The sequence below is a fragment of the Amphibalanus amphitrite genome, unplaced genomic scaffold, assembly GCF_019059575.1.
Source record: "Amphibalanus amphitrite isolate SeventyFive unplaced genomic scaffold, NRLGWU_Aamphi_draft 001237F_arrow, whole genome shotgun sequence".
NCBI classification, from domain to species: domain Eukaryota; kingdom Metazoa; phylum Arthropoda; class Thecostraca; order Balanomorpha; family Balanidae; genus Amphibalanus; species Amphibalanus amphitrite.
The window spans coordinates 8,496-27,984 of NW_024882730.1; the positions used below are offsets into that span (position 1 = coordinate 8,496).

At 47.5% G+C, this 19,489-nt stretch overlaps 1 protein-coding gene across 4 annotated transcripts; it reads right to left on the bottom strand.

Moving 5' to 3' along the window:
* Positions 1–1,836: 1,836 nt before the first annotated feature.
* Positions 1,837–16,662, bottom strand: LOC122371372. Of its 4 annotated transcripts, none has more exons than XR_006254723.1 (3): positions 16,634–16,662; positions 4,849–5,428; positions 1,837–2,332 (listed from the first exon to the last, which is right to left on the bottom strand). XR_006254723.1 is itself a non-coding variant. In XM_043347649.1 (2 exons), exons 1-2 carry the CDS (start codon positions 5,068–5,070, stop codon positions 2,063–2,065), a joined length of 492 nt encoding a protein of 163 aa, XP_043203584.1. In that variant the 5' UTR covers positions 5,071–5,447; the 3' UTR covers positions 1,837–2,062. The 4 variants fall into 4 exon arrangements, 1 of the variants encoding a protein (XP_043203584.1); XR_006254724.1 differs by having other exon boundaries at positions 4,849–5,431; positions 16,634–16,661; XR_006254722.1 differs by lacking the exon at positions 16,634–16,662 and adding an exon at positions 15,625–15,640 and having other exon boundaries at positions 4,849–5,431.
* Positions 16,663–19,489: the final 2,827 nt, after the last annotated feature.

Genomic DNA, 19,489 nt, shown 5'->3' on the forward strand with positions numbered 1-19,489 from the left:
CGATGTTTGAGAGTGTCTAGAATAGCGTTCGTGCAAAACAGACGCTTTTCAATTTTCTCCCATTGACTTATAATTTCCAGATTCGATTCTTTGTTTCCCCGCTAGAGGGGGTGGGGCGTCTTTCCCACCCTGGGCATCTTACCCCACTCTCCCCTACCAAAAACGGCGGCGCTTCGCGCCGCCGTTATTGAGATATTTGCGAAAAAACACAAGGGGGAGGGGGGGTGTTCAAACACTCCCCAGCATGGCGCGGGTTAACCCGGCAGTTGCTGGGGTATTTCGCCACCCACCGTTTGCTGGGGGGGGGCGTTAAACGCCCCCAGCCGATAATTCGAGAACCAATAGGCGCAGCGAAACGCAAGAGGCGGCAAACGAAAGAGCGCGACGAGACGCTTCGGATGAGTACTTTAAAGTTGAATTGTGAGGTCACAGGTCGGGTCAAGGTCAGGTCAAACACCTGAAATCGGGCTTTCAGTAGCATGGACTTCAGGACTTCGCAATGGGCGCCTCTCGCCATAAACTCTGTCAAAACGGTGCACAATCCATCTTATAAGGCCTACAAGAGTGTCAGTTCCATGTAGGGGTCAGTCAAGCATAGGTCAGGGTCAAGGTCAGGTCAACCGGGTAGGCACATATCCCCGAAAATCAAAACTGATATTCGCAGCCTGTGACACATGTTTTATAGGTAATTTGGGGCGTAGAACACGACGGTGACATTCATTTTATTATATTGTACGTGTTTGGCTCAAAAAGTTCAATTTAATAAATTCATGTATCATGGTCATGAAGTAGTCACGAAAAATTGTCAAGATTCAGTTCAAGATTATGGAAAATGCGGAACGATAATCAATAATCGAAGATAGCCATTTGATTGACCATGGTATTGGCAGTCTAATGGAGTTTACGGTATGTCTGTATGTTTATTCTGTGATTTTATATGATTTTTTGAACATATGCCGTTTTTGGTCGAAATCTCAGAAATCATGACGTCAGTAAAAACTCGATATCTCAAAAATTTTCCGACCGATTTCTTTGAAACTTTGTCACAATAAACGTCAATCAATTCCCTACAGGTACCCAAAATGTGGCGCGCCTGCGGCGCGCCGTTTTTATGCTATTGCCCGGCGAAAAAAGTGGGGGCGTTTAACGCCCCCCCCCCAGCAACTCGCGGGTTAATAGGGCTATCAAATGCGCTTTTTCGCGGCGCTGTAGCTATATTGGTTCCCGAGTTATGCGTTGGTTTCTTTGAAATTGTCGACATTCGACCTGCAAATCGGCGAATTTCTGCCTTCAATGACCTCTGGTGACCTGACCTTTGACCTGACCAAAAAAGTGACCGAAGTGATTTCCTCATTATTTTTTACGCTCTTTCGAACACCGCCTTCCGCGTATCGCTACGTGGCCCAGGAGCCGAGTTAGAAGGGGGGAATTCAAACACACACACACACACACACACACACACACACACACACACACACACATGTTTGTAAGGTGCGGCATAGTGGTGCCCATGTTGATTTACAGCGGAGTGGGGTCCGACTTTAATTTTTTATTTGTTGTGCTAGAATAAATTTGGTTACATGGTCATGCTTCTCTTGGGTTATCGATTCAGATTGCATACTTCTTAACGGGATCAATGTGAAATTGGACGATGTAAAAAACGCAGCTTAGTGGGGCCCGGGCTGTATGACGTATTAATGACGTCATACATCGGTCCCCACTTCGCTGTGTATGACAATACACACTTATATACATACATATTAGAGCTACGAATTTCATCAAAAGTAGAAGCCAAGGTCACACCCAGCACCTCGATTTCTTATCAAAATACTTTGCAACACTTCATGCTATATATTATCAAATATCAGCCACTCAAGTCAGCATACATGATCAAATGATGATAGGTATTGGATGGCAAGCTAAGGGCAATAAAAACATCACCAGGAGCTGCGTACACCGTATTTCACCACCATAGGCATCTTTGTCACCACACCTTCGCTTCGATGAATATAGGCAATTAACATTAATGTAGGTATGCCTAAACCTTGAACCTGAATCTCGGCTAGCCGCAGTCAACGGTGGCAGAGCGCAAGTGGGCGTGGGGCGGTGGCACCAATGGACGGGCGTCTTGGCGAGCGAGTGGCGGCATCGGTGGCGGTGGACGGCCATCTTGGCGCACGGCAGCAGCGAGCGGCTGTTTTGGTAAGCACTCGTCGGGCAGCTGGACGGGGTCGGAGCTGGCTAGATTCGCCAGCCGGAACTGATGGTCGTCCGACGCCGTCTTCAGCACAACCACAGACAGACTCGCTGTCCAGCGCCTCAGTCTCTCCGTCTGGTATCACACAGGGGTGGGGCTGTGTTATAATACAGGCTGGCACAGGGGAGTAGTTAGGTCAAATACCGACTTGACACGAGGGAGGCGGCTGGGTCGAACATCGAGCTGACAAGGGGTGGGGGCTGGGTCAAATACCGACCTGACAAGGAGAGGGGGCTGGGTGAAAGAACAAGCTGACACAGAAGAGAGGCTAGGTCGAACACCGAGATGACACGTGTAAGTAGTTAGGTCAAATACCGACCTGACACGAAGGAGAGGGCTGTTTATTTGTTTGTTTGTTGGGGGTTAGGGGCGCGCCGACTGCAAGGTCATTTTGCGCCCATAACGGAGATTTTAAATGCGTCTTAAGTTACTTACTAATTTATGTTTGATGCTTAGGAAATGAAAGTAACGGGGAAGTTTACTGCGCGGATAAAGGAAAATAAGCCATCGTTATGGATCCAGCGCGAGTTGTCTGAGATAAAATTTAAGAGAGTCACTGTGGGCACAGGATGCCCGAGGTGGTGTGACCGCATCCGGGAGAGCCGGCGGCACGTCAGTCAGCAGAACATGGGCCACTGCGAGTTGCTCCCCACAGTGGATACATGAAGGGGGCTGGGGCGAATACCGAGCTTTCAACGCAAAGGTTGTTACTCGACAGCCGAACAGAGAATGCTGGAGAGTCAGTCACCGCAGGAGTCAAAACAGAAGGGAACTGATATTATAGTTCGTTTTTTTAGTTCGACCCTCACTGTATTTTGAACAGAGCACGAGAATCGCTTACTGAGTTACTGAAAAACTAGTTGGCGCACACTTATTTCATAGACGATCAACTTCATCTAAAATGATTCCTAACTGGCGCCCATTTCCTGCAGATTTACAGCTCGTATTCACCCATATTTAAAACTCAAAAGTGATAGATAACTTGTCTAGAATTATAACTGAATCAATTATTAAATCGCAAGACATTTGACATAACGCTATACCATCACGGGCGTCGCCACCGGGGGAGCCAGCAGGGGCCGGGCACCCCAACTTTGCTTGAGTTGGGAGAGGGGGGCTGGCACTCACAACTTTTTTGTTCTGGGCCTCGTTTCATAAAGCTCTGCCGTAGCTTACACTTTTCCATAATTAACGCCCTTTCAAACTACGGAGCGCAATAGAAGCGGTTACCAGTGTCTAAAACTTTCTAATTTAGAAGAGAATCTAAATTAATTTATTAACGACATGACGCAATTAACCACATTGCATCATGTCGCATATCATTCGTTTCGGCTGATTACAAAGAACACAATAACGCCTTTTTGAAGCTCTAGCCTCATTGTGTGCTAAATTATTAGCAAAAACGTAGTTTGACCTTATTTGACCTCAGACGACCCGACCGGTGTTTTTTTTTTTTTAGCAAACAAACACCAATTTCATCCTCAATTGAGCTAAACCGAGGGATTACAATACAAAAACGCTAAAATGGAGCATATTTTTTACAATTGGAGCTACTTGACAAACTTTCTTAGAATTTGTCGTAACCTCTAGATGACCTAAAGTCAACCGAACTTCACAAACCTGGATGTACGTTATACAACTCGGTAAGCTGTGCATACCCTGCCAGTTTGAATCAAATTGATGGACAACTCGAGATTTCATTGACAAAAAAACGTATTTTCAGTGCCATTTTGACCATGTACCTACCGGTTTTTGTGACCTGACCTGAAGCCACTGGAACACAAAACTCCCAGGACACGTGTCAAATGGCTGCTCCAAGTTGAGTTTGAAATTTGGTGGCGCTAAGTCCTGCGGTTCTTACGCTATGAACGATAAACTTAGCGATTCCGTTGCCGCTTATATAGTCAAATTTTACCCTGCATTGTACCGGTTTCGGTGACCTGGTGACCTGACCTAAAATGATAGACCTGAAATTATCAGGGAAGGTGCGAAAAGGTTGCCTCAGACGGCATACAAAATTTAGCAGCGCAACGCGCTGCCGTTTTTATGTTGTTCGCGAAAAACAATAGGGGGTTGCATCAACCCAATTGGTCCAAACCCATTGGCTGTACGCAGCAGGCTGATTGGCTGACGCTTAACTGGCTGCATTCTAAGGTACCTATTTCTTCAATTGAGGCACACTTTCCTCATAAAGGCTTTTTCAGGACGAGAAATGGAATCTCTTTGCCTAGGGTGATCGTTGGGGCGTAAAAGCTCCTGATTTGTGCTTTTCTCAGCTCAAGCTATGGAACTGCTATTCCAGTCGAAACCCCATGTTAAAAGTGAAGCATTTTCTTTAATGACCAGTAATTTGAAAAAAAAATAGGTGTATAAAAACTTTTGGGACACCCTGTAATTACCCAACGTCGCTGGCGGTACATGGTACGGTACACAATTGTCGCACAACTGCTATACGAGGCTCGAGATTTCCCCACTAGCCACACAACAGATGCACCAACTATCAGCCGAGCCATTTCAACATACACATCTGGGCGAACATGACCTAGCTTCCTTCGGTACCCTCCCCCCTCCCCCCCACACACAGTACCCACCTGTTGAGCATCATCAGCTGAGATGTGGATCAGCGGTAGCTCTGTCCGCAGGTGCGTAGCTCCGGGGCCACTTCCGCCGCCAGCTGTTGATGTCGTTGTTGCTGTGTCCCCACAGCTACCGCCGTAGCCAATACAAGCCTCTTGTGGGCCTCGTAGCCGGCGGCTAAGGTCACCACCACGTCGTCGCGCTTGACATCGAGGGCCGCGCCGACGATGTTCCATAGCGCACACAGCCGAGGGCCGTAAAAGCACGGACACTCCGGCAACACGTGCGCTTAGGTGTCCACTGCTTCACCGCAGACCAGGCAGCGGCCAGCTTGGCATTCATTGTCGTTACATTAGGCGAACTCGGACATTGATCTCCTCTCAATCCGGTGAAGATACTGCTCCGATCATCCCCAGTGGCCCGACCAGAGCTGATGAGTGTCAACAGCCTCCTCCCTGGTAGCGGCTCGGACCAGCGGTCCTCTATAACGATGCAGTACCAGCCAGTTGGACAGTCTGCTTGCCACCTCTCCCTGGTGGACCGCGCGACAACTCGCGGACGGACGTGAGAGTACGGACATCGACCTGGGATTGTCTGCTGGAACAGGCCAAACAAAATCATCATTATTGGTCAGAGGGTTGACTTCGCAGCCGAAAAAAGGCGATGTACGTAGTCAGAACGGCGTCCTCACGGGATAGAATACAATCTGTCGCTGAGTGAAGGGCACCGCAACAGGACGGAGGTGAAACTTGGTAAAATAGTGACACAAAATGTGTTTGTGTGAAGTGAGTTGTGGGGGGAGGGATGCATCGTTGGAAGACACCAGTGAGAGACACCGGGCTCCGGCGGCGCACGGCGGCCCGGCCAAGCACACATCGTACACGAGGCAGCGTGGGTCGTCCTCGCACGGCGCAGCTAGCCGAGCCGTGCGAGGACGCCGTCGCTTGCAGTCGCACAAGAAGCCACCCACAAAAAGTGCATGTGATGTTACTTCCAGGTAGCACATGTGGTCAAATTATAAGTTCGCTTTGGTGCTAAGACCTTTGCTTGCGTTATTTTCAATCCAATCATGAATGGTATCTATTAATAAGATCTGATGACAAGTAGTATTGTCATGGGATAAACAATGGGAACTATTTTTAATTATATTATTTTAGAATGGCTACACGTGTTTCGACAAAAAAATATTTTTCAAGCCTTAATATCCAAATGACATTATTTAAAACATTGGCCTAAATACACATCATGCAAGTCAATAAAGTGACATAACTGATAGTAAATTCCTTCGAAGAAACATGTCGCATTCTATGTCGCACCCCTGTACGCCAGATCCCTTTCAAGTAGCTGAGCCGCGTACCTACTGAGTTTCACTTTACTAACACTGCCGTTCAAAGTTGAAAGTGTAGAAATGAATGCTGCCTCTAAATCCTGTCTATGTTTCTTTTGGAACTCTTTACACAAAATTGAAGCTCCGTTCCAGTCTGGAAGGTGACCTGCCACGTCGACATGTTGTACAAAATACAAATGCATTAGACAGTCTATGATGCCTAAGATCGCTCTTGTGCTCTTTTGTCCGCGTATCTTTGCCTCTAAATGTTTCACCTATGTAACTTTTATCGCATGCACCACACGGAATTTTGTAAATCACACTGCCCTGGTTCTCGGTGGCTTTCTTCTTTCTTGACTGAACGAGGTTCTTGACTGTCGGACCGACTGCAGATGAAATATTGAATGATCCTTCCACAAATCTTCCTATAACTTCAGCTTCCTTTGACGCCAGTATCAAGAGGTAGTTATTTTTGTCGTTTCTTTCTCCTGCCCTTCTTCGAATTTTGATCGCCTTCTTTTCTAAACCGCAAAGATCTCAAAGACAAGAAGCTCGCAAGTTTTGATGTCAAGGCGTTGTTTACCAACGTGCCTATAGCTGGGGCGACTCAAGGGCACTGGACCAGAACCCAGACATCATTCTGCCAGTGCCCAAAGCTGATTCCATTCGGCTAGTACGTCTCTGTGTGGAGTTAGGCGCCCTAGAGTTCGAAGGCGCTGAATTCAAGCAGATTGACGGACCGGCGATGGGGTCACCTTTGAACCCGGTACTCGCCTGCATATTTAGGAAATATTAGAAGCAGATCACTTTCTACGCATAGCCGGAACCGATACTACCTGGTTCCGGTATGTCGACGACACCTTGATCATCACAAACAACGACAAGGATTTGATGTCTTTGCTTGGCCAGATCAACAACGTTCACCCAAAGATACAATTTACCTGCGAAGAGGAAGATAACGGTACGCTAGCATTTTTGGACACGCGTATCTGGAACCGTAGTAAAAAGGCGGCGTTCTCAGTTCACAGAAAGCCGACCAACAAAAAATGACCTAATTCACTCAGCCCACAGAAGCCGAACGAAAACAGAAGTGGTAATTGGGCTTCTATCTACGGGCCTTTCGTATTTGCTCTTAACAGTTTATAGAACAAGAAAGTATTTATTAAGCTCAAGTACCACCAGGCCTCCTATATAGTTTAGAGAAGAAAGTGATAAAAATTCGAAGAAGGGCAAGAGAAAGAAGACACGGCAAAAAGAACTAACTCTCGGTACCGGCATCAAAGGAAGCTGAAGTTATAGGAAGATTTGTGAAATGATCATTCAATATTTCATCTCCAGCCGGTCTGCCGACCAAGAACCTAGTTCAGTCAAGAAAGAAGAAAGCCACCGAGAGCTAGGGCAGTGTGATTTACAAATTCCGTGTGGTGCATGCGATAAAAGTTTCATAGGTGAAACATTTAGAGGCATAGATGGCAGAAAAGCGATCTTAGGCATCATAGATTGTCTAATGCATTTGTACAGCATCAGGCACATACCCATGATTTTGCCCAGAAGGGGCCACCTGCTCTCAAAGGGCCCACTGGTCATCCGGGAGACCCCTGACCATAGGCGTCGCCAGAGATTTTCGGTTGGGGGGGGCAAAATCAACTTTCGTGTCAAAACTTGCCTTTCCCCAGTCTTAAATCACTCGTTTTACATATCATTCGACGCGCAATGGTGCGAGGAATCCCATGGTGACAAAGGTTTCCTTCTAGCTATGACATGTAATTTTTTACAGAAAAATTCGAAATTTTGAAATTTCATAACAAACGACTGGTAGAATTAAAGTGGCTGCGATTGCCGACGCACTGCAGAGGGCCCCTGTGCAGACGCTCGACGCTCATGATCATTACCTACCCATTAAGAGGTGAAAAACGCTCCATTTGATCGGATCACCCTGCTAAAACCTCCATTCACGCATGCATGCAGAGGTTTTACGTGAAATGCATACCGTAAAGTGGGGCTATTTGAGACAGTGGGGCTATTTGAGACAGTATTTAAAATCGTTATAAAATGAAGATCGTTTGATTTTTGTGTGATATTTTTGCTCAGGGAGGTGTGGAATCGAGCAGTAAATCACTTGAGCAAAAAAATTAAGCATAAATTTTAAGTGGTTTTTATTTTATAGTAATTTTAAATACTGTCTCAAATAGCCCCACTGTCTCAAATAGCCCCACCTTACGGTAGGACTTATCCCAGCCGCCGATCGTAGCTGAGTTGGGCATTCGGCAGAGAGTGAATGTGTGAAGTGTGAATCGGAAGTAATTCATCTTTGCTCCAGTGAGAGGAAGTGTTTTGTTCACTCGAGTGTGAACATGTTTTGTTCACTCGAGTGTGAACAAAAGTTTCTCGTTTTTCGTGTGAAGGGAAGCGCTGCAAACGTGAACAAAAACTGTTAAACAGAACCAAAAGTTACGCACGGGATAGCGGCAAGGGATCCCTTAGAGATAGGTTTGTGACTTCCAGGCCATTTCAGGCCACTCAGGGTCAGTGCTGACTCTCAGAAGCCTGCTTAGGATACCGGAGATCGACGTGGGTCACCTCAAATATTTACGCGTACGTGGTGCTTTAGGGCTTTCCGAGCCCAAGGTGGGGTCCTCAGAAGCCAGTGTGGGCGGCGGGCGCTAAGAGACTAGGCCCACGGTGAGCCTGGAGCCCTCGGATAGCAGTGTGAACCCTCGGGGTCTATGTCGAATCCCTAAGGACCCTACGTAGGGACATAATAAACATGTGTTGCGGACCTCAGAGGGACACGTGAGCTGTGACCCCGCAGATGCCGGCTTAGGGTTGGCAAAGTCTGTCGCCTCAAAAATTTGGCTAAACTATCAGAGGCCAGTTAAGGTTATCAGAAATGTTCGAAGGCTCAAAGATCCCTGTATGGGCCCTCAGAGAACATGGACACCAGTGGGGCTTTCAGAGGCCGGTTTGGGCCCTCTGAAAGCTTCTTTAGGGCTCAGTGGAGCTCCTTAGGAGCCTTTGTTTAAAGCAAGCTCATGAGCCCTGCGACACTTGTACGGTACTTGAGCCTGTCGCAGACATTTGACGAGAGTTGAGAAAGGCCCCGAAGATTTCGTTTCACGCTTTGAACGAAAATTGTGTCAGCACTCCAAAACTTATGAAAATCAGCTGTAAAATGTAATAAAGAAGGAACTAGGAACATGTAATGAATCACATCATTGACATTTCCGAGTCTGGACTTGGAGTCTTGAAGACTTTGGCGACTGCGAGTCAGACTCTGGTTTGAACTGCACGCTCCAACCGAGTCTGACCTCACAGGCATTCTCAGAAAGGTACCCCCATTTTTTCCCGACTCCAAAATCTCATCGGATCTGTATCGATCTCAGGGGGTGCCCGGTCCGAGGTTGGGGGGCAAGCTGCCCCGCTTGCCCCCCCGTGGCGACGCTAATGCCCCTGACCCCTGCCAACTCAGACAGGGGCAGTGGCGGCGGAACACCTTCAATTAAGGGGGGGGGGGGCACTGCCGACTTTTGGTTCCATTCTTTCCATGCAACGCCCACAGGGCTAACGTTAAAATGCCATAATCAAGGGGTGGCACGGTGCCCCCCGTTCCGCCGCCTATGGCAGGGGGCGTGCCCAGAACCTTTCATGGGGGGCTGGGTACAGTGGGCCCAGTCGTCCCTTGCAGACGGGCCCATCTGTAACGGTCTTAGTCCTAAGAAAATGTGGAAAATTGGAAGTCGAAAACGTCATTTTGCCTGAAAGGTATGCATAATATGCACATAATTTTATGAGCAAGCGTAGCGAGCGAACGCCTCAGAGTCGCCGGTGTAGGTCCCTCGCACTGGTCTGGGGCGCTCAGAGGTGCCAGTGAAAGACCATCAGATGCAATGGTGTGGGGTCCTCACAGGCGCCGTTGTGGGGGCCTTAGGGCTTAGGGACACTGGTGGGGGCCATCATAGGCATGTGTGGTACTGTGCCTGTGGGGACCTGGGCTGAAAGTTACTGGCGGCTCTTCATAGGCCGACAAGGGACACTCAGAATCCGGCCAGAGTCGCTGGTAAATGCCGTCAGATGCGCTACCGGAGGGCTCTCAAAGGCGCCGGTGTGGGGGCTCTTAGAACCGCAAATGCGAGCCTTCAAGAGGCACTGGTGTGGGGCGCTAAAGGCCGCCGTCCACTGCTTGAATATGCGCTGAATTTAACGTTGGGGTCTATGAGCTGCGCACCGAATGCCGTTCAGCGCCGAAAGCGCGATTCAGCTGATTATTTGCCGGCTGTTGGGCGTCGAATCATGCGCTGACGACTCAAGATTACTTTACTTCTCCTGACGACTTAAACTACTTCAAGTTTTCAGTGCGCACTAGGCATGGATGATTATGCGCAAAATACGCTCCTAACCAATGGACGGCGACCTTTAGAGGTGGCGGTGAGGGCCTTCGCAGGCGCCGTTATGAGGGCACTCAGAAGCACTGGTGTGGGTCGTGAGGCCATAACATACGGATGTGGGGCTCTTACTGATCCCTCATTGGCCAGCTAGGCCATCGGAGGCCGGCAAAGGTTCCTCAGAAGCGAGTGTGGGGCCCTTCTGGAGATAAGTGTGGCTACATTAGAGCCCACGAGTTGCTCTCTCAAGCCCTGCCGCGTCCTTTTCAATTGAAGGATGGTCAGCGTGGACCCTCTGCCGCCAATTGGCACCATAGGGCCCCTCGGGCCCGATGGAACCTAAACCCGATAACGGGCACATGCCCACTAGCCCCCTGGCTATGCCACTGAATCCAAGTGATCAGGGACCCCCTTAATCAGGGGCGTCTCAGGTGACTAGGGGACTTTCAATTGACCAGATCCCACTAAGTGACCAGGGAACCCTCTTATCAACAGGGGCCAGTTACATCAGGGGCACCTCGGGTAACTAAGGGCCTTCATATGGCTGCAGGGGCCTTGCAGATAACCAGACACTTCCCGGTTAAACACGGTCCATCAGGTGACCGACCAGGGTTACTTCAGACCACTGCCCAGTGGCCAACCAGGTGATCAGAGGCCCCTCAAGTAAGTAGGAATCATCATATAATCAGGGGCCCGTCAAATAACCAGGTACCCCTCAGATAGCCAGGAGCCCCTCATATTCAGGGGCCCTATGTGGCCAGGTGGCCCCTCAGGTGACCAGGAGGTCCCTCAGCTGACCAAGAGGCCCATCAGGTAACCAGGGGCCCCTCAGGTGACAAGGGCCCCTCAGATAGCCAGCCAGGGGCACCATATATGTGACCAGGGGGCCCTAATGCGACCAAGAGGCTCTTCAGGTGGACAGAGGCCCTCAGATGAACAGGGGACCCTCAGGTGACCAGGGGGCCCTCAGATGGTCAGGATCCGCTCAGATGACCAGGGGGTTCTCAGGTGACCAGTGAGGTAACTAGGGGGCCCCTCAGGAGATCAGGGGCTCATCAGGTAACCAGGGGGCCTCTCAGATGACCAAAAGGTCCCTCAGATGATCAAGGGCCGCTCAGATGACCAGGGAGCCCCTCAGGTGACCCAGTGATGTAATTAGGGGGCCCCTCAGGTGACCAGGGGCCCCTCAGGTGACAAGGAGGCCCCTCAGGTGGTCAGGGACCCCTCAGATGACCAGGGGGCTCCTCAGGTGACCAAGGGGGCCTCAGGTGGTTAGGAGTCAATCAGTTGACCAGGGGGCCTCTCAGGTGACCAGTAAGGTAACCAGGGGCCCCTCAAGTGACCAAGGCCCCTCAGATGGCCCAAGGGCCCCTGAGGTGACCAGGGGACCCCTCAGGTAACCAGTGGCCCTCAGTTAGGATGGGGTGCTGTGGGCTCGTCACTGTGACGGAATCCCTCTTTGATATTTTTTTCTTTCGAGTAAAAGACGTTCTGTCTAGTATTGGAATTAAGGCACGGGGATCCAGCACGCCTTCGGCGTGCAGGTTCACCAGAGTTATCCCTGGACCGCAGGGGCCCCCTCGCGCCTTCGGCGCTAGGGGGGGGGGCATGGCCCCCGTGGCCCCCCTTGGGTACGTTACATACTGTACACCATGTCGACGAGGCAGGTCACCTTCCAGACAGGAATGGAACTTCAATTTTGTGTAAAGGGTTGCAAAAGAAACATAGACAGGCTTTAGAGGCAGTATTCATTTCTCCGTTTTTAACTTTCAATGGCAATGTTGGTAAAGTGAAACTCAGTAGGTAGTAGGTACACGGCTCAGCTACTCGTAAGGGATCTGGCGAACAGGGGTGCGACATAGAATGCGACATGTTTCTTCGAACGAATTTACTGTCTGTTATGTCACTTTATTCACTTGCATGATGTGTATTTGGGCCAATGTTTTAATTTTTGTCATTTGGATATTAAGGCTTGAAAAATGCATTTTTTGTCGAAACACGTGTAGCCATTCAGAAGAAAATATAATTAAAAATAGTTCCCATTGTTTATCCCATAATAATAATGATATATATAAATACGTTTAGCGCATTTACTTTAAAAAATATATGAATTTTCTATTTAGTATAATTTCACAGGCCTGAACTTTCCACTCGCATGGTCCGTTTGGCAGCAGAATTTTACATTTTCCCACTGGCACCCAAGCCCAGATAGTACTTTCGGGGCTGAGCTGGGGTCGCGCAAGCAGCCGCTTCCGACGTCGCAGGTTCATATCCGGCTCCACATCCGGCTCCTGAACGCAGCCACAGGGATCGTGATTCGTGAGGCACCTCAACCGTGCACCCGACCAGACTGTCGTTCACGTAAAGCTGTGTATTCCGTACAAGCCTGTCGCGATTTTCCTATGTTCTTCAAAATGCCGGCATTACTGTGACCTTCTTGATTATCACCTGTTTCTCCCTCTTATTCGCTGTCTGATGGTATTTTAACGTCGGTGTTGTTTAACTCTCCCCGTCCGTTTCCGTCTGCAGGTCGCGGCAGTCCAGTCCATGTGGGGCCCAGCCCATGTGTGGCCCTGACCGTGGTGCATACTTCCGACCCCGTTTGCATAGGCGGCGGAACGGGGAGGGCACCGGGGCACAGTGCCCCCCTTTGATTTTGACATTTTAACATTAGCCCTATGGGCGTTGCATGGAAAGAATGGGACCAAAAGTCGACAGTGCCCCCCCCCCCCTTAATTGAAGGTGTTCCGCCGCCACTGCCCGTTTCAGTTGTCACCAGAGTGTCGCTGGGGAGACGACCCGACCGAAGTTCTCACCCCGGAATCGAACGAATATAGCTATAGCCGACAACCACGAGTATCTAGACGGTAGACCCGATTACCAAACGAGAAGCCGAGCTCGAAACCGAGCCAAAACGAACTCTGCAATGCTGTGTTATCGGCCCAGCCGGGCGTGCACGAGTCGCCGTGCAGACAGGGTGCTTGGGCCAGACAGGCGTCGTCCAGGACGCAGCGCGGGTCGGCGGCCGTGTAACCGGGCCGCAGCTCGCAGTGGCAGCTGTAGCTGGGCCGGGTGGCGGCGCTGCGGGTGGCGGCGCTGCGCCTGTAGGTGCCCTTCCTGCGGTCCGCAGGGCGCGCCCAGTCGGCACGGGTCGCGCGGCTGCTGACACAGCGGCCCACAGCCAGCGATAACCGTGGCGGTACGGGACCGCAGCGGCCACCATAACAAGACCACCACACTCCACACAGGTTAGCCTGCACGCAGCTCAAGTCGTCCAGAGAACGCGGCTGCAAGTTGCAGCGCGTCTGGCAGCTGCAGCTGTCGGCGACGCTACTGCGCTCGGCCCGGTGGCCAACCTGCCGATATTGGAGCGCCTCACCGTCCGCCCACGGGTTCAGAGGCTCGGCACCCACCAGTTGCGGCCGGAGCGAGAGTGCGTTCGCGTCGAGCACGCTGCAGCGGCCGCGCCGGTAGTACAACACGTGATGCTGGTTGTCACCAAAGATGGCCGTGTCAAGCCGCTGGCCCAGGCGCTGCCGCGATTACCGGTGCGCCGAGCCGGCCGAACAAGCACCAGCTAACGCCCACTGCGGCAAGTGGCCTGCAAACTGCGGAATGCACATCCCTCCACTCAACATCTTTTTGAGCATGAAAATCGTCCTTGTCCCAAGTGGTCCCCCCCCCCCTTCCCATAATGGACAGCTGCATCCGCCAGTTAGTTTTTGCTAATATCATAAAAAGGTAGATATTGGCCAGCCTCTGGCATCAGACACCAGCGCCCAGAAAAGAATGTACTTTAGGGGTCTGAAGCAGAATCAGTTGCAACTTGCAATTGTAATAATTTGGTAAAGCAGAGTCCTGATTGGTTCCAGTCCACTGAAGTTCTACACAGTCAGTCTGCAAGATTTATTTCACAATAATTACCTGTGATTTACACACAACACAAATGCTATAGGCAATGGGTGCCTTAGCACTGAGAATATTACCTTCTGAAGATGGAGAAAAAAGATAAGATATATGTTCTATGCAATTCAGATCAGTAAAAAAAAAATTCAAGTTAGGAACTGCCCTTGTAAACAGGTGGCAAATACAATGGCACTTGGCTTGGCAACACAGACTCACAGTTAAACTTGGGTGATAAACAAGGTACTTTATTTTCTTATTTTGGATTATTTTGGTGGAGATTTTATATTTTGGTAAAAACTGACCTACATTATTCACACAAAAAACCATAGATAGGTATTCATTTCACTGAACATTATCTTCCATGTACAAAGACCCCGTTCAAAGCCAAAAGTTGGGTTTTTGCCCCCCAAACCCAAAAGACTCATTGTGCGTAAAAGCAAATCTTGTCACCAACCCCAAAAGCGACTTCTCACTAAGGTAAGGTCAAAAGAGAAATTTGTCCAGAGTTCAAAAATTATTTGTCGCTAAACCCACAAGCTGCTTTAGTCACTAAAATCCAGAGCTATTTTTCCTCTATGTCCAAAAGCAAATTTTGATCCTAAACTCAAAAGTAACTTGTCGCTATGCCAAAAAACGACATTTCCACAAAGTCATTTTTTTTGCTAAGCTGAAAAGCTGCTTCAGCCCCTAAAATCCATCAGCTATTTTTCTGCTATGCCCAAGAGCAAATTTGACTCAAAACCCAAAAGCGAGTAGTCGCTAAGCTCAACAGCAAAACTTATCCAAAGTAAAGAAATTATTTGTCGCTAAGTCAAAAATCTACCTTAGCCCCTAAAATCCAAAAGCGACTTTTGACCCTAAACCCAAATGTAACTTCTCGCGAACTCAAAAATGACATTTGCTAAATAAAGTCAAAAAATTATTTGCAGCTAAGCCAAAAAGCTGCTTCAATACCTAAAATCCAAAAGCGTTCCGTTATGCCCAAAAGCAAATTTTGACACTAACCCCAAAAGTGACTTGTTGCTAAGTTCAAGGGCGACATTTGCCCAAGTCCATAAAAGCTTGTCGCAAAGTTCAAAGGCTGGCTGCTTTTGACCCCAAAATCCAAGTGACCTTTTTCCATGCTCAAAAGCAAAGTTCATTTTTGTCCTTGTCGCTAAGCCCAAGTGACTTACCTACTGATGGGTCAAGAACTTACTTTTGGCCCAAGACCAAAAAAAAGCAAGTTTGTGCGGTAGTAGTATACAGTGGTGGATCCAGCTCAGAGTTTTTTTTGGGGGGGGCAAACCATAACAATTTATTGATTCTTTCCATGCCTCGTCCATAGGCGTAATGTTAAAATTATGCCGTTTGGGAGGGGAAAATGCCCATTTTGCCCCCCCCCCCTCCCTGGATCCACCACTGGTAGTAGGTATAGCAGGCATCATGCTTGTTTTTTTTTTTGCAACCAAGGGGAGGTGCTGTAGGTTAGGATGTAGGTTGTGGGTTTCAGGTTGTAGGTGGTAGATTTTAGGTTGTAGGTTGTAGATAAGGTTAGGTTAGGTTTAGTTATTTTTGGTTTGGTTAGGCTTGATAAGAAAGCTCTCTGGGTATAGCGCCTGTCCTCGGTTGCAAAAAAGAGTGTGACGCCTGCTTTGCGACTAACGTTTGTGGAATATCAAACACCAAGCATTTCACCTAGATATTAGGTAATTTACAAATGTAATCCTGAGGCTGGATTCAAATGTTAACAGGCACTAAATCTGGATACGATACCTACTACAAAAGAAAATACATGAATTGCGCCAGGATTTAACAAATTACAAAAAATGGAACAACCATTTGGCTCATTTTTGAAGTTACGAGTAAAAAGACAATTGTATTTATATTAAGTTCTTGTTTTACTATTTTCTTGTAATATTCATATCATCCAGATAAATATTCAAATAAATATTTTCGATGTTACCTCTATTATGAATATGATAAGTAAAACATTCAAGCCGATAGGTAGGCATTTTCAGGCATTTTATATTTAGCAACTGCCGAGACCAAAGCGACGCGGGCAACAAAAGAAACCGTGGGGATAACGTCATTTTGAGTCATTAGATAGACATAAATGGTTTTAAGTACAAGGCATCTGCACATTTGACACTCAAAACAATTCAAATTAGCATTTTTATTGATAGACAATTGCCTAGATCTTACCGTCGAAATCGAAGTCGCCCAGCGCGCGCGAATGGCGGACTGGTAGTTGATAGAGCTGGACACCAGTACTTCTGGATGGGCGTGTTGTCATTTCAAGGTGCCTATTTACTACCTATTTAAAAACGCTAGGTATGAATTTGTTATTATTTAATCTACCTGCCACCCAAAACCGAAAACATCAAAATATTTGCAATTGTACATGCAAAATACCTACCCATTCCATCATCACAAAGTACCATCTCTTTCATACGTCATCAATATGGCACAGCAGAAAGCTGAAATGCCCGGCGGATTTGTGTGAACGCGAGGGAAGTCACGTGACCTTGAGTCACACTCTTTATGGCAAAATCCAGTAAAAAGGGGCCCATCTGATATTTATACAGACTAGAGGTATCAATCGGAACCGAAAATTTTGGAATTCCGAAAATTTCCGAATTCCGATTCGGAAATCGGACGGACAAGTGACAAACACATCGGACATATTCGGAAAACTAGTTGAAAATTACAAATTTCTTAAATAAGTTAAAGTTCAAACTTATTTTCATTATCAATATGCAAATTGCAAAACATGTCATCAAAATTGGCAAAATTGGTGGTTCATCCGTCATTCATAATAATAGTGCAGGATGAACATAAACATAATTGCATGTAGCAGGTAGCTCTGAGTCAAATATATACCTACCTATACTGTGCCAACTTTTAACTCTAAATTTGAAAATGTGTTTTCAAATGGCAATAGCCAATACTGACATTGTTGTCAGCAAGTCCATCATTAGATAACACAGGTAATAGGTATGAATATGATGTACAATCATTGACCTGTGGGAAGCACTAGACACCAAAGCAGTAGGTAAAGTAGGAAACCCAAAAATAGATTTGCATCACTTGAAAGTTAACAGAAAAGAGGCTGAAGAAAATTGCAAATATCAAGGTGTGCCAAGTAGCACAAGAGTCTTACCTAGAGCCTCCTATCATAAAATCATCCCCTTCCACCCCTTCCCCCCAAAAAAATATACGTGCCGAAATATCGAATACAATGCTACAAAGTATGCCGATTGCCGATAGCCTATCCAAATAAACTGTTACCAAAAGATGATGAAATGCGGCGAAAACGTCATAAATGTCACCCAAGGAAAGATGGTCCCCGGATGACAATCAGAGGAGATAAAAAATGACGTCTGAAATAGTAAATGCAGTCATTTTGCTTAACAATTGAATAATTTTCCAAAAATTATCATATTTTGCAATGCATTTTGAATTAAAATCAAACAACTAATGGTAAAAGCACTTCAATAGGACAAATTATCTGATAATGATGTCATATTATTGATTTACTTTTACATCATCGACTCAAAGCCGGATACCATGTTCCATTCTACCGAGAATGGTAGCATGAAATGTGTTTTCCATTTTCCCAAGGATTACAACTTTTTTTGCTTGTGATTTTTAGTGAATTTGTGTTAAATCATAGCAAGTATTTTTATTATTGTGATCGCTTATTTTGTTTCGATATTCAGAGATGTGTGGCTCAGTGAAGAGCAGTTTCTTCTTACATTAACTTGAACTACTTTGGTTTTGCAAGAAGTGTTCTACTTTAGGTACATGTCAGCCTGTCAGCCGGTGTGATATAAGATGAAGATATCCATTATTGTTATTGTAAGTGACTAGCTTCTTGCATTATTGCTGCATTAATTCATCATCAAGTGGCTTAGTGTCAAAGGGATGCTGCAAAAAGTCAATATTTGTCAATATTTGTAAAAGTCAATATTTGTAAAAGTCAATATTTGAGAACGCAAGTTTGAGGGATAAGGCTTGTTTTGCATTATTCCTGCTTACTCAGCTTCAGTTTAAGGCTGTAGCACATTTTGAAGCAGAATAGGCTTGTCTCAATATGTTGTGTTTGTGTTGTATATAAGATTAGACCTTTTACCCACATGCCCATTCCCTACTGCATATGATATTGCTTCAGCATTTTTAGTTGGCAATATTTTACTCTCAAAACCAGAGGGCGGATATCTGTTATTTAGTTATCATGTGGTACATAATAACATATACCTAATATAGATCAATTCCCCCATCCTCTTTCCATATCCAGCTTTCGGACAGTTTTCGGACAAATCCATGCCTTGGACATTTTTCGGACAAAAGTGAGCTAGCATTTTGGACATTGGACGGACATCGGACAAGAAATTTCTGAAATTGACACCTCTAATACAGACGTTATATCACGACATAAGGAAGGCGTTGTGATGCTCAGCATAGTGGTGCCCGATTTTCGGGCACCACTATGCAAACGGGCACCACTTCGCGTAGGTGTATCGGACAAAGGGCACCACTACGCTGGTCTTACAAACGCACACACACACACACACACACACACACACACACACACACACACACACACACACACACACACACACACACACACACACACACACACACACACACACCCAGCAGGGCGTGAAAATCCAGGACCCCCAGCCGGGCGCGGGTTAAGGAACCCACAGGACTTCTGAAGCTATGCCGTCGGCCTATGTGTGTCCCTTGCCGGTCTGAGGTCCCCCGCCCGTTGTTGAGAGCCCCCTGCCGACTTGTAAAGGGTGCACACCAGCAGCTCTAAGGGCCCCACACCCATATGTAACGGACCCACACCAGTGTCTCTGAGGGTCTGTATTCTGTGAGGACCTTCACAGGAGCTTATGAGGGCTTCAGCACTAGCACCTTAGCCCTCGCCGGCACAGGCCATTTTGAGTCCTTCGACGGCACAAGGGGGGTACGACCCCCCCTCGCGTTTGGCCCCTGATTGAGTTAGAGCTTCGCGGAAAAAACGAGCGTGTTGCCCGTCACGAGACGAAG